This window comes from Heloderma suspectum, chromosome 4 (genome assembly GCF_057233095.1).
Source record: "Heloderma suspectum isolate Gila_16-S chromosome 4, 16-S_ref, whole genome shotgun sequence".
Taxonomy (NCBI): domain Eukaryota; kingdom Metazoa; phylum Chordata; class Lepidosauria; order Squamata; family Helodermatidae; genus Heloderma; species Heloderma suspectum.
Window position 1 is genome coordinate 158606089 of NC_139461.1, and position 12934 is coordinate 158619022.

General features: G+C 43.8%; 1 protein-coding gene across 4 annotated transcripts in view; it reads right to left on the reverse strand.

Moving 5' to 3' along the window:
• The window catches only part of DIAPH1 (diaphanous related formin 1), a 189257-nt gene that overhangs the window by 88376 nt on the left and 87947 nt on the right, over window positions 1–12934 (reverse strand). For all 4 annotated transcript variants that reach the window (XM_084850935.1, XM_084850933.1, XM_084850931.1 and 1 more), the window contains 8 exons: window positions 8016–8146; window positions 7755–7841; window positions 7087–7150; window positions 5194–5333; window positions 3278–3386; window positions 2613–2723; window positions 1749–1867; window positions 577–693 (listed from right to left, as the gene is read on the reverse strand). In XM_084850935.1, coding sequence (XP_084707061.1) covers window positions 577–693; window positions 1749–1867; window positions 2613–2723; window positions 3278–3386; window positions 5194–5333; window positions 7087–7150; window positions 7755–7841; window positions 8016–8146 — 878 coding nt within the window. The remainder of the gene's footprint in view (window positions 1–576; window positions 694–1748; window positions 1868–2612; window positions 2724–3277; window positions 3387–5193; window positions 5334–7086; window positions 7151–7754; window positions 7842–8015; window positions 8147–12934) is intronic.

Here is a 12934-nt window from a genome sequence, read left to right on the forward strand (position 1 = left end):
CAAGAAGATCAAACCAGTCCATCCTCCAGGAATAAAGCCAGACTGCTCACTTGAGGGAATGATATGAAAGGCACAACTGAAGTACTTTGGCCACATAATGAGAAGACAGGATAGCCTGGAGAAGATGCTGATGCTAGGGAAAGTGGAAGGCAAAAGGAAGAGGGGCCGATCAAGGGCAAGCTGGATGGATGATATTCTTGAGGTGACGGACTCAACCTTGGGGAAGCTGGGGGTGGCGATGGCCAACAGGAAGCTCTGGCGTGGGCTGGTCCATGAAGTCACGAAGAGTCGGAAGTGACTGAACGAATGAACAACAGTGTTCTTACCTGCTGCCAGCTCAGCTACTCTCATGTTGTCATATAAAATGTTCTAATTTGTAGAGAAAGGTACTGTCTGAGTAGCATACCAGGGCCAGGGATGTGAATGTATTTAATATGTGGAGTCAGTGGCCACCTTCATCCATGTATTTTGAGGCAGTCTGCATTCTGTCCCTCCACCAAAAATGTGATGAGGAATAGTCTTATCCACATGTCACAAGCACCTTTTTGGCATTATTGAAACAGTTTCCCTCTTTACCTGGCCTCATAGTCATTGCGGATTAGTAGGAGGTGCTGCAAAATAGAAAGGAAGTGCTGTTCCGCCTTGGAGTCCTTTACTGTATTAAGGAGAATCTGGAAGACTTCACTGAAGTCAGTGAAAAACAAGAGCTAAGGATACAAATGCTACCTGAAAGAAACTTAGGCAGATTTCACAGAAGAGAAAAAGCTAGCCAATCCATTAACCATCCACTGCCCCTCTACTCAATCTCTATGTCAGCCATGAAGGACTTCCAGAGAAACCTACGCAATCCATTTTTACCAATGCAAAAGCCTCAATTATACTACCATAGTCTGGGCATAATGCTTATGACAGTACGTGTCTCTCCCTGCGATGCTCAAGCAGAGAGATCAAAGAATGTGCCACATCTTGTGTACCTGAAAATTTAAGCTTTAGGATTCCACCCACTTCTCATTATTTCTACTTAAGGATGGCCTTACCTATCCCTACAATTAGAGTGTGATATGGAAGATTGCCACTGTAGGCTTAGCCAGAAGTGGGCCTTATAATAGATATCCGTTTTCACTGTTTGGCTTTTCCGAATATATTTGCCTATATTTCAGATGCCTTGTGGTGGTCAAACCACAAAGATCTCCATCATGGCACACATAAAAGAAAACACCGTTCCTCATTATGCAGCCCATGGTTCAAATCCACCTCACCAAGCCTCTCCTACTAAGTGTCTGTTCTGTTTCTCTACCCTCCCTTTGTCCTTACATTCACCCCCCCCCCTTTTCCAAAGACAGCCAATTCCTCAGGGCCAGCTCCTGAATGTAAACAAACTATGCGGTAGCTTGTTTTTCTTCATTTACACATTCTGTCCTAAGATTCTAGTTTCTCTCTCTCTCTCTCTCTCTCTCTCTCTCTCTCACACACACACACACACACACACACACACACACCAGTAGCCTAGGCTGAAGCCTGATCCTTGTGTTAACTTAAATGAGAATGATTTCTGCCAAAGATGCAAATTGTGGACACTGTGCCATGTGGCTATCTAATTGTGATGCAGCACATGTGTGGAATCAGGCCAGAACAAAATTACAAATAATAAAGTGCAATCAATATATATGGCAGTTCACAAAATGTAATAAGAGGACAGCCCTCTGCCCCAGGAGCATCTTCCTCCAGACCACTGAGCAGAAGGATATTCCATTTCTACGCGAATTTCCTCCAAGCGGCCTCTGAGATCTGCAGAATCTTCTTCGCCAGATTCTTCAAATACCAGCAGTTGAACCTTCAGCTCCTCATTATCTTGAGCGTGCAGCTCCTAAGGAGGACACAACCACATCAGAGGGTGCCCACCAGTCATCACCATCCTCACATCTATAGGTACCAGTTCTGAATCCATCAGGACATCCTACTGTCAGTCAAGGACTATTTCATTCACCCCACCCCCAGAGCATGGATTAACTGGATCCATCCAAGACCAGACACCAATTAACACAGAACTAATAAGTAAATGGAGGGCAAGACCATTCCTCACCAGCCCTGCCCTTGCTCCTAACATCCATGTGTTGAGCAGGACATGTGAAGAGGTATCATATAGGGGTTGTGATCACATATGGGTGCTTACATACAACTCTATGCAAATGGGCACTCCTTTTCACACATCCCACACAGTGCATGGATGACATGAGGCTAGGGTCAATGCATCAAGGTTGGAGGCGGAACCAGCAGGGCAGGGTTCTGCCCCCTCCACATATTCAGTGTATACATGGAGGTAAGTGTGAGGAGGATGAATAGCAGTCCTCATACTCACTGAAAAATCCATTATAGTGAGAAATAAGAGGCTCCCCAATAGCTGAAGCAACCTCAATTGTAGGACTGTGTAAACAAGGTAATGTTAATTATTCTTGTGAAACATAGTCAGTTGGAAAACTGCTAATAAGTCTGCAGTATGCTCAACACAGCCCACAATTACTCACACTTTAAACAGGGCACTGAGGTGGCAGATTTCATCTCCCCCTAAATACAGCAAATACTTGATAGCAGGAAAGACGGATGCTTCTCACCTTGAGGATCTGCTGCAGTCCAGAACGCATCAGCTCACTGCGGATGTGAACTCTGAAGTCAAGTTCATCTGCTGGAATTATCAGGGCATTGATCAACTGTAGACAGGCTACCTAAACCAAGTTGAAGAGAGATTTCATGTCAGACCAAGCCAGGCCTTCACCTTCAACCAACAAGAACAGGGTAAGCCTTGGAGAAAAAAATTATAAAATGCCTGCCAATCAACACTGCCTGTAGCCAAAGAAAAGTTTTCTTTCACTCTTCTCTCAAAACAAAGCAGCACAAAAGTTAAAGCTGCTGGTATCACTCTTCTAATAGCAAATTTAGGCAGTGAGTGCCGACAGCTGTGCTGTCAAAATGGGTCCACCAACAAACAACAGGGAGGTTATCAGCACACTTGGGGGAGGCCCTGAGGTCTTCAGAAGTACAACAAATGTTTAAAAACACAAACCTAAAGGGGCAATCCCCCACAAACAGCACAATGACTGGGCATGCTCAGTAGCTGCAGAATGTTGAGTGTCAGTTGCAGGGGGGGATTGGAAAACTGGGGGCTGGACAGAGTATCCTGCAGGGGTGTGTGACAGGCTGGTTACAGCTAGGAACAGGAGCACCCTTGTTAGGAGGCGAGGGCACACTGAAACATTCTGCGTCAGGTCTCATTTATTACCTTTAATGCCACGGAGGTGCCACTCTTCAGGCCATCCAAGATGGGTCTAAATCGTTCCACTTCATCCATTTCTGCTCGCTCTGTCAGTGCCCCCAGAACTTGCTCATGCCTATGTGAGAGTAAGGAAAACCATTAACTATCAGCTTCTCTGACAGTGTCCCCTACTCAGAAGTTAAGTCCCATAGAGTTATTTTCTGTAAACTAAACCTGTTGTTAGAGCTCTTGGAGTCCCAATGTACATTTTAAAAAGTGTTCCTAGTCCTCATGTTCACAGGTGTGCATGTGTGAGAGGGAGTCTGAAAGCTGACTAAAAAGCTAAGAGGTTCCTGGGGAGAAATAAGATGATAAAAATTTTCAATTTATTATCTTTTATTTGGTCAGTATGATTTTAAAGACCATGTCTCAAGGTTATGCAGTAATGTTAGAATACGACTATTGTACAACTGCAGTATGCTCACTGACTGTAGCTGGGCATCTGATATGTTCCTACAGGTATACAAGTTACTGTCCCCAAAAGGCTTGAATGTTTATACCCTAGTTCTTAAGGTGCTTTTGTTCACTTATTTGGGTGCCTTTCTTCAGCAGAGAACACAACGTCTAAATGCTTAAATTTAAAAAAAAATCTCCTGTGTCAGGAGCGCCCTAGCTGCCTCTTACAGTCACCTCCAATAGCCAACTCAAGACACAGCCAAAAGGATTATTTTCAAGGCTTTATTCCTTTTACAACCTAATGACTCTTTCAGATGCTAATCACCAGCGACTAAGCAAGGAACAGCCCTGGGGAAAGATAGCAAGAGTAGCCTAAGCTCCAGGTAAGGCAGTTGGTCCCCGTTTGAAGGAGAATCACAGGAAGACCCTGAACTTATGGGCTAGGGAGAGATCCTCCCTCTTTCCCTTGGGTCCTCGGGACGCGGCTGTTGCTTGTGCACCAAACGAGCGCTACGCCTCCTTTCCGCGCCCTCCATCTGTCGGCGCTCCCTGCGTCGGCACCGAGCGTCCAGCAAGCCCCCCTCCAGCGCTCTCTCTGTGCCAGGGTCACTATCTATCCCAGGAATGCTGGCAGAAGGAATCTCTGCCAGCTGCTGTGCTGGTGAGAGATGAGCGAGCTCCTCTCCCACAGATTGCTGTTCCTCCTCAGAATCAGAACCGCTCTGGGGCTCTATGGGCTCAGTTTCCACCCTGACATCCTGCTCCCAATATTGCAGTTTGGTCTGACAAACTGCTTGTGGCTAACAAGCACCTAACAAGAGATTAATTTGTTCGTTCTGAAAGCACTTTTATGAATTGTTACAATATCAAGACCTCTTTGCCTCTCCCTTTGCCCTTCCTCCCACCCTTGCTTTCAGGAGAGGGGTGAGTTTATTTTCTTCCTAATCATGTTTACTTGTTCTATGTCTCTATATATTTTTATGTGTCTGTATCAGGAAAGTTTTGAAATGAAATGTGAGAGCAGAAAATTTTGTCAAGTGGGTATAATGGAAAATTATATAAGAGTTTGATGAACTCATTTATTACAAATTCTAAAAACTGCCAAGAAGAGACATATTGGCTTGTATCTGAAGTGTGAGTGAAAGGAAGCTTGTGAGACAGGGGCTTCCCTATCCCTTCCTTCCTCCTGCAGTGCCCTGTGTGTCCTGAAAAGCCACTTTGGCAGGCCAGGGACCCTCCTGAACAGCATGGGATGAGGTGTGGGGGCTTCAGTGGGAAGGAAGAATCATCCAAAATCAAGCAACTTGCATGAGCTTCCTTCCGCTCGTGCTTCTTAAAGTCCAAGCCATTGTACCAATTACCTACACATTAAGATATGCAATTTAGATGTAGCCCTCCAGACTGTAATACATTTTTGTAAAGGGCCCTGAGTAAACTGCCCCATCATCCAATGTAGTACAACTGATAAACCACCCATAATTACTTACATATCCACAGGCTGAGGAAGGATGCAGAGGGCAGAAAGTAGCTTGACAGCATCAATCATCATGGAAGGGACTTTGGGGTCCACTGCTCTTGCCAAAAGCAGGACTCCTTCCTCAGTTTCAAGCATTGTCTTAATTCCAAACTAAAGAGAGAAAACAACACAGGTATTGGGTGCAGCTGCTTACTGTACAGACAGAAAGGTGGCCTATGCTACAGGAAGAGGCAGTGCAACTGTTAGAGACAGACCAAGGAAATAGGTACAAGAAAAGAGAGAGAGGGCCCAGGCCAGAAAGAACAGAAGTGTTCAAAGGTGATCTGCAATAGATCCTAGGGGAGCATCTCAACTGAGCCCAGCAGTCATCCCATGCAGCATCAACCATGGGGAAAAGGTAGGTAAGTTTCGCTCAGCAAGTAGTGATGGATGAAATGCAAATGTTTCCTCCATTCCTGTTCTGCTCCACCCCTTCTTTTTTCTGCACTGTTCTCTGTCTTTTGATTTGTCTCCTATTCTTTCTACATACTTCATTATTATTCTACTACTTTCACGCTTGATCTTATTTGTCCTCCTCTCAAAGATTTTTACTGTTACTGTCCTGCCATCATTATTTAAAATTTTCAAATCTTTCTGGCTACCAGTTGGTCTCCGCTGGAGGAATCCTCGCTGTTATCTCCAATCTGAGATAACAGATCTCAGATTGGAGATCTGTGCACCATTCTCCCTCCCATCTCATATCAGACATAACAGTAGGAATGCAGGCAGCAGAGGACTCAGCTGCTCTTCCCAGCACTGGTCAAGTAGCTTCACCTGGTGCCTGACAAACCAATGGGGATGGATGCTGCACGAAGCCAGGGACTTGGCCTTTGTTGGGTGGAGCAGTCACTCTTCCCAGCACCAGCAGAGTGGCTTTGCACAATGCCCCCACTCCCAATCAGGACAACGGCCACCACACGAAGCCAGGATCACGAAGCCACCACCACTGGCCAAGCCCCCACACCATGCTGAGAGAGGCGTGGAGAAAGGCAAAATGGGGGTGGGGGAGAATGACATCAATGAATGTGGCTATGCCCCCTGACATTATCCAGACCACAGAGGGCCTAATGGGAGGCAATTCGCCCCCCTCCCCAAAACAGTTCTGCACCCCTGCCTTAGAATTTTCATGCGTTCATCATACCTAAACTGGAACAAAAAAATCTTAGTAGTAAGGGAAAGAAAGGGGTACTCCTATGTTCTTTCTAAATTAGATTACTCTTGTTTCTGGTCTTCCTGCTTCTGCTCCTAGACTATTTTCTTCTTTATCTTCAATTCTGTTGTTTTTAATTTACATTGCTATGCATTCTGATCATGTTTTTCCTTTTTTCTTCTCTCCCTGGCTTCCTCTTCCTTTTTTCTATCTAGTATAAACTTATTTTCAAAGATCTCCATGCCTTTGCCTTTCTTACCTTCTTATTGCTCTCCACCTGCCCTCCCAACCTCTCTGCTTTCCTGATACTAATTTGTTACCTAATCCAGAATAGCTACTTCTGTGGCCTCCTTTACCCATCTTTTCTTGCCATTCCCAACTATTTGGACACTCCTGCACCATATATTTATCTGGTTTACTCAATTCTCCCATTTTTTTTAAAAAAAGCGCTCAAAACATTTCTCCCATGACTTCCCTAACTCAGCCTCCTTCATCCTCTGTCCCTCTCCTTCCTTCTTGTTTCTCTTTTTAGACTGCAAGCTGAGGCAGGGACTGGATTTTTATTCTCTTGTTATATAGTGCTGAGGTACATAAATTTCAGATCCACCACCACCACCTTCATTTTTCACTTGGTGTTCTGAAGTGTGCCTACTGGTTCTAAAAATATAGGAAATAGCAGTTCATAAATCTATATACAGAAAATGAGGGACTCACCTTATTGTTCATGAAAGCTTTTAAGCACCTAATGATTTCATGTTTGATCCGGGTGTCATATGGCCTGGGGAAAAGGAGAAAGCAACCTGATGATTGATAGTTCTATCAATAAGACTATCATATCACCTTCCCATTATACTCACACAGGCTCCCAATCCCCATAACATTCAAAAAGTCAAACAACAACATTAAGAGCTGCAATAAGATGCTCCAAACCTCTACTGAAACTTGGGATGGGGGAGGGGAAGAAGGATACTTGGATAAAATTATTAGCACAAACCCAAGTTCAGTTTTCACCATCTACATCTGTCTGTCTGTCTGTCTGACTGTCTGTCTGTCTGTCTGTCTATCCATCCATCCTTGGTCTTCCTCAGTTCCTCCATGTTCTCCCACCCCTGTATGAAAGCCAAGCAAAACACACCATTAAAATCTATTTGGAACCAGCGTGTGTGTGTGTGTGTGTGTGTGTGTGTATCTCCTTGCCCCATTTGTCTTAAAATTCTCTTTCCCAAACTGACCTGTCGAAGTGTCCTCCAAGTATAACTGAAGCAAGATTATAGCCTATACTTACATACAGAGAAAGGGATAGATACAGATATAGATACAGATAGTGCGTGGGGGGGGGGGGGAGATCAGTTTAAACAGTTTTAGTGCAAGTAGACCCTTACCCAGAAGCTTCATCCTTCTCATCATGAAGACCTTTCAGTATCTCCAGCAGGCAATTGAGGCCCTCAGCTCCAAAGGTTTGCACCCAGCTGAAAGGATTGCACAATAAAAGCATATTAGCAGAGTGAAAAAGGATGTAAAGGTTAAGGCTCTTCTATCTTCTCACTGCACAATTAATTCCATTCCCCACTCTCCATACGCACATGCTACACATCAACAGCTCTAGCGCCCGAGAAGTCAACTGGGCCCAACCAGACATTTACCTGACAGGATTATTGTTGAGTGACACACGCAGAGACTCCAAACAATTAAGCAATTGTGCATCTCTGAGACCAGATTTCAGTTCCTGGATGTTCATCATAGGAGATTTGGAACTCTCCTTTTGACTCATGCCCTACAAGAGAGAGAACAATGGAGATCAAGTCAGTTAACTGTATCATCAGAACAGAGCAGATGGTGACCAGAAGTTAAATGTAAACTGAATAAAAATTGCAGTTTCACAGCAAAAATTTCATAGAATGAAGGTCTTGTACTGAACTCTTCCTTCAATAATCATACACACTCATACATTAATATACATACAGCAAAATTATAGTTTTTAAAAACTGGTCTAAGGATTGAGCTATATCCATCAAGTCCGCCTACTTTCCTGAATTTCATCTCTTTCCTGTTCCCCATTGTTGCTTAGGAAAGCCGATTGCTACTCGGTATTATTTTGCTACTGGGTTACACTACTATTTGTTTCTCATGAGACAGGCATGCTTACTGGTTCCCCATCATACAATTTCATCATCCATATCATAAAGTTGATATTCCCAGTACAAAGAAATATGAGAATACATGTGCCAATGAATTATAACATTACATTGCATCAGTTGTGATCCACAAAGAAAATTTGGCCAAATATAATTCCATGTAAAAATGACTGTGTTCAAACTGATTGGGTGGGTGGGGGAATCAGATAAAAGGTTCAACTCACACGTCATGCCAAACTATGGTTCGCAACTGTGGTTTGTCATGATGGCAATATTTACAAGCCATGGTTTCCAATTGGCCAGCACACCAGAATACGAAAACATGGTTTGAGGTTGGTTTGCACAAGCTGTAGTTTATTGAGACATCTATATTGATGCATCACGGTTTTGGCCACTGCTTTGCTTCCTAAGACCACTGTGAAGTAGAAATTCTGAGTGGACAGAAAATGCAATTACTAAAGCTGGTGGTTCCCTAAACTCTCACTTGTAGTTCCGTAAATGCAGGGATGGTTACAGAATCCACCTCAACAGGATTCTGTCCTAGATTTTGCAGTTCTGAATTCCCAGCATGATTTTGGGATTGGAACTTGGTGGGGTGGAATCCATTTTGGGGTCAGATTCCGGAGGAGCATTTTTGGGAACTAAACTGTTGAAAATGTTTTTGAAAGAATTGTTTTTCCTAACTTTTTACATCATTTATTTGCAAAATGGTGCAATGGTGAAATGATCCTATTAATTTCAGTTGCTGAAATTAATAGCGAAACCAAAAGAGGCTGCAGCCTAAAAACACCTGCTAGGCAGCAAAAGGCAATTTGTCCCATGGTCTTTAGCAGTGAGTTGGGCTTTTTGGTTCCAAGCAAGCATTTTTAGGTTGCAACCTATTTCAATCTCTCTGTTAATTTCAACTGAGATATCATCACAATTTTGCAACTGTGTGAAAGATTAAAAAATAAAATAAAGCAGAATTCTGTTACCTATGTTCCAAAATTCAGATTTCCAACTACTATGAAACTGGGGTGGAATCAAATGGACATACGAATCCCAGTAGTATTATAGAACAGAATTGTTCTATTATGTTCATCTATAATACACACACACCTTGCTGTTTCTGTGCCCAGCACCCTGATCTTATACTAGCTTCTCTAAGAATCTCAGCTCAGCTGTTGGAATGAGCTCCATCGTAAAAGCAATGGAAAGTAAGGATACCAAAGCACTTATTCTGTTCATTCTTTAATTACTACACAAACTTCACGATGAAGAACAGTACAAAGACAAATCTGTAATAGTTAACTGTCAACATTTATGACCTGCCACTAGCCCTGATCCATTCTCCCAAAAAAAATGCCTGATCCAGCCCCACTTGCACAATGAGATATGAAATATGCAAACACCATGTGCCTACTCTATTGTGAATGCCCCAGTTACCTTTTCTAATGGTCTAGCTGGTTTCTCGGACGTCCCCACCTCAACACTTGCCTAAATACATAGGTGACTGCAGTGACATTGATCAACTACCTATGGGTCTGATACATACCATATTCTGTGATGGGAGAGGCACCTGAAATCTTATATTCTTATAGAAATCTATATGGTTTGTAGCTCTGATGGCTTTCTCTTTCTGTTTTAAACTCTCCTCCTCACCCAACTCTTTGAGAAAAGGGAGTTCATTTTGTTACAGAGGACAGAATCTCAGGCTATTTTGTTTGTCAGTTGCCATTATCCAGCAATGGGATGGCAAGCTTTAATAAAAACATAAGTTTAAAAAAATGGGGGGGGGCGGGAGCGGAGATAAATACTGCTCATTGTACAATCCTATGGATGTCTACTAAGAAGTCCCATTATGTTCAATGGGTTTACTTGCAGGAAAGTATACAGAGGATTACAGTGCAAGTTACTTTTGGGGGGAGGTTTGCAACCTGCATGTTTATGCAGAAATGTGAGCATGGTACTGCAGGCTTAATAAACTGCTCATCCCATTCCACTCCACTTACTTGGCTATTCTTCTCAGAACAATCCCATCCATGTTTTGTCATTTGTTTTGCTTTCTTTTCTTTTTTTTGCATGGACTCTAGCTCTCATCCATCCTTCCAGTGGTTAGAAAAGGGACAGAAAGGGAAGAAAAAGGAAATCCTCAAGGCACAATCACAAACAATTCCAACAAGAAAAAAAGGCGGAAGACAACAGAAGAAGCCAATGTGGCTTCACAAAAAGCTTAGAGATGACCTGAAAACAAAAAAGCCAACAAACAGGAAGGGGAAGGAAGGCCAAGCAACAAAGAAAGAGTACAGGCAGGTAGTACAGAATTGCAGGGATGGCATCAGGAAGGATAAAGCTGAGAACGAGCCGAGGTTAGCGAGGGAGGCTAAAAGCAACAAAAAGGCTTTCTTCAGCTACGTGCATAGTAAAAGACAGAAGAAAGAAATGGTGGTTCAGCTATTCAATAAGGATGGCAAAATGATAACAGATGACTGACATCAATCCCTGGGAAAATTCTGGAGCAGATGATAAAGCAATCCATCTGGAAGCACCTTGACAACAATGCAGTGATTACTCGAAGTCAACATGGATTGGTCAAGAACAAATCCTGCCAGACGAATCTGATCTCATTTTTTGATCAAGTCACCTCCCTTGTGGACTGTGGGAATGCTGTGGACATCATATATCTCGACTGCAGCAAGCCTTTGGGACAAAGTGCCCCATGATATCCTGATGAGCAAACTAGTGAAAAGTGGGCTAGATGAAACAATGATCCAGTGGATCCAGAGTTGGCTACAGAATCGGACTCCAAGAGTGCTTATCAATGGGACCTTCTCAAACTGGGGAGAGGTAACAAGCGGGGTACAGCAGGGCTGAGTCCTGGGTCCAGTGCTCTTCAACATTTTTAGTAATGACTTGGAGGAGGAGGTGCAGGGAACGCTTATCAAATTTGCAGATGACACAAAATTGGATGGGATAGCTAATACTTTGGAAGACAGGAACAAAATTCAAAGTGATCTGGATAGACTGGAGCACTGGGCAGGAAACAACAGAATGACATTTAATAGGGATAAATGCCAAGTTCTGCACCTAGGAAAAAGAAACCAAATGCACAGTTACAAGATGGGGGATACTTGGCTCAACAACACTACAAGCGAGAAGGATCTTGGAATTGTTGTCCATCACAGGCTGAATATGAGCCAACAATGTGATGCGGCTGCAAAAAAGGCCAATGCTATTTTGGGCTACATTAATAGAAGCATCGCTTCCAAATCCCGGGAAGTATTAGTTCTCCTCTACTCAGCACTGGTTAGGCCTCATCTGGAGTACCGTGTCCAGTTCTGGGCACCACACTTTAAGAAGGATGCAGACAAGCTGGAGAGGGTTCAGAGGAGGGCAACAAAGATGATCAGGGGACTGGAAACAAAGCCTTATGAAGAGAGACTGAAAGAACTGGGCATGTTTAGCCTGCAGAAGACTGAGGGGAGATAGGATAGCGCTCTTCAGGTACTTGAAAGGTTGTCACAGAGAGGAAGGCCAGGATCTCTTCTCGATCATCCCAGAATGCAGGACACGGAATAATGGGCTCAAGTTACAGGAAGCCAGATTCCGGCTGAGCATGAGGAAAATATTCCTGACTGTTAGAGCAATACAACAATGGAACCAATTACCTAGGCAGGTAGTGGGCTCTCCCACACTGGAGGCATTCAAGATGAGGCTGGACAGCCATCTGTCAGGGATCCTCTGACTTGGATTTCTGCATTGAGCAGGGGGTTGGACTTGATGGTCTTGTAGGCCCCTTCCAACCCTACTATTCTATGATTCTATGATTTGGATTCTGGGACCACGGGTATACTTCCTGGAAGATGGACTGTTGGCAAGGGATGGGTTGCACCTCACAAGGCCTGGGAAGAATGTGTTTGGCCACAGCATGAAGAACTTAATCAGGAAGGCTTTAAGCTGAATCCTACAGAGGAGTGAGATGTAAAGTTGGGGGTAACGATTAGACAACATCACGGTGTCTCTAATAGCTTACCTCTAGCGAAAAGGTAGGCATATTTAACCATATTTGGACAACCTTATCCGGTCCATTTCCAGTCACAAAGCCTCAAAGGATCTGCAGACAACTGTTGAATGCCTAGACCGACACTTTTTCATAAACAGAAAGAAGAGCCACGTAGCACCTACCCAGGTCCTCCCTCATCTAGGAGCACTCATTGACACCACTAAGGGTTTCATATTCCTCTCCCCGGAGAGAATAGTCAAGCTTCAGGACTGCTGGAGGGCTGTGCATCATCAAAGAATAACCAACTTAATGGACGCAGCACATCTTCTGGTTTTGATGATCTCACGTCTTAGCATCCCCCCATGGGCCAGACTGCACTCTCGCCCCTAACAATGGTTCCAGCTGTCCTTCCTAGCTCAAATAGCAAGGAGAAATCACCACTCTG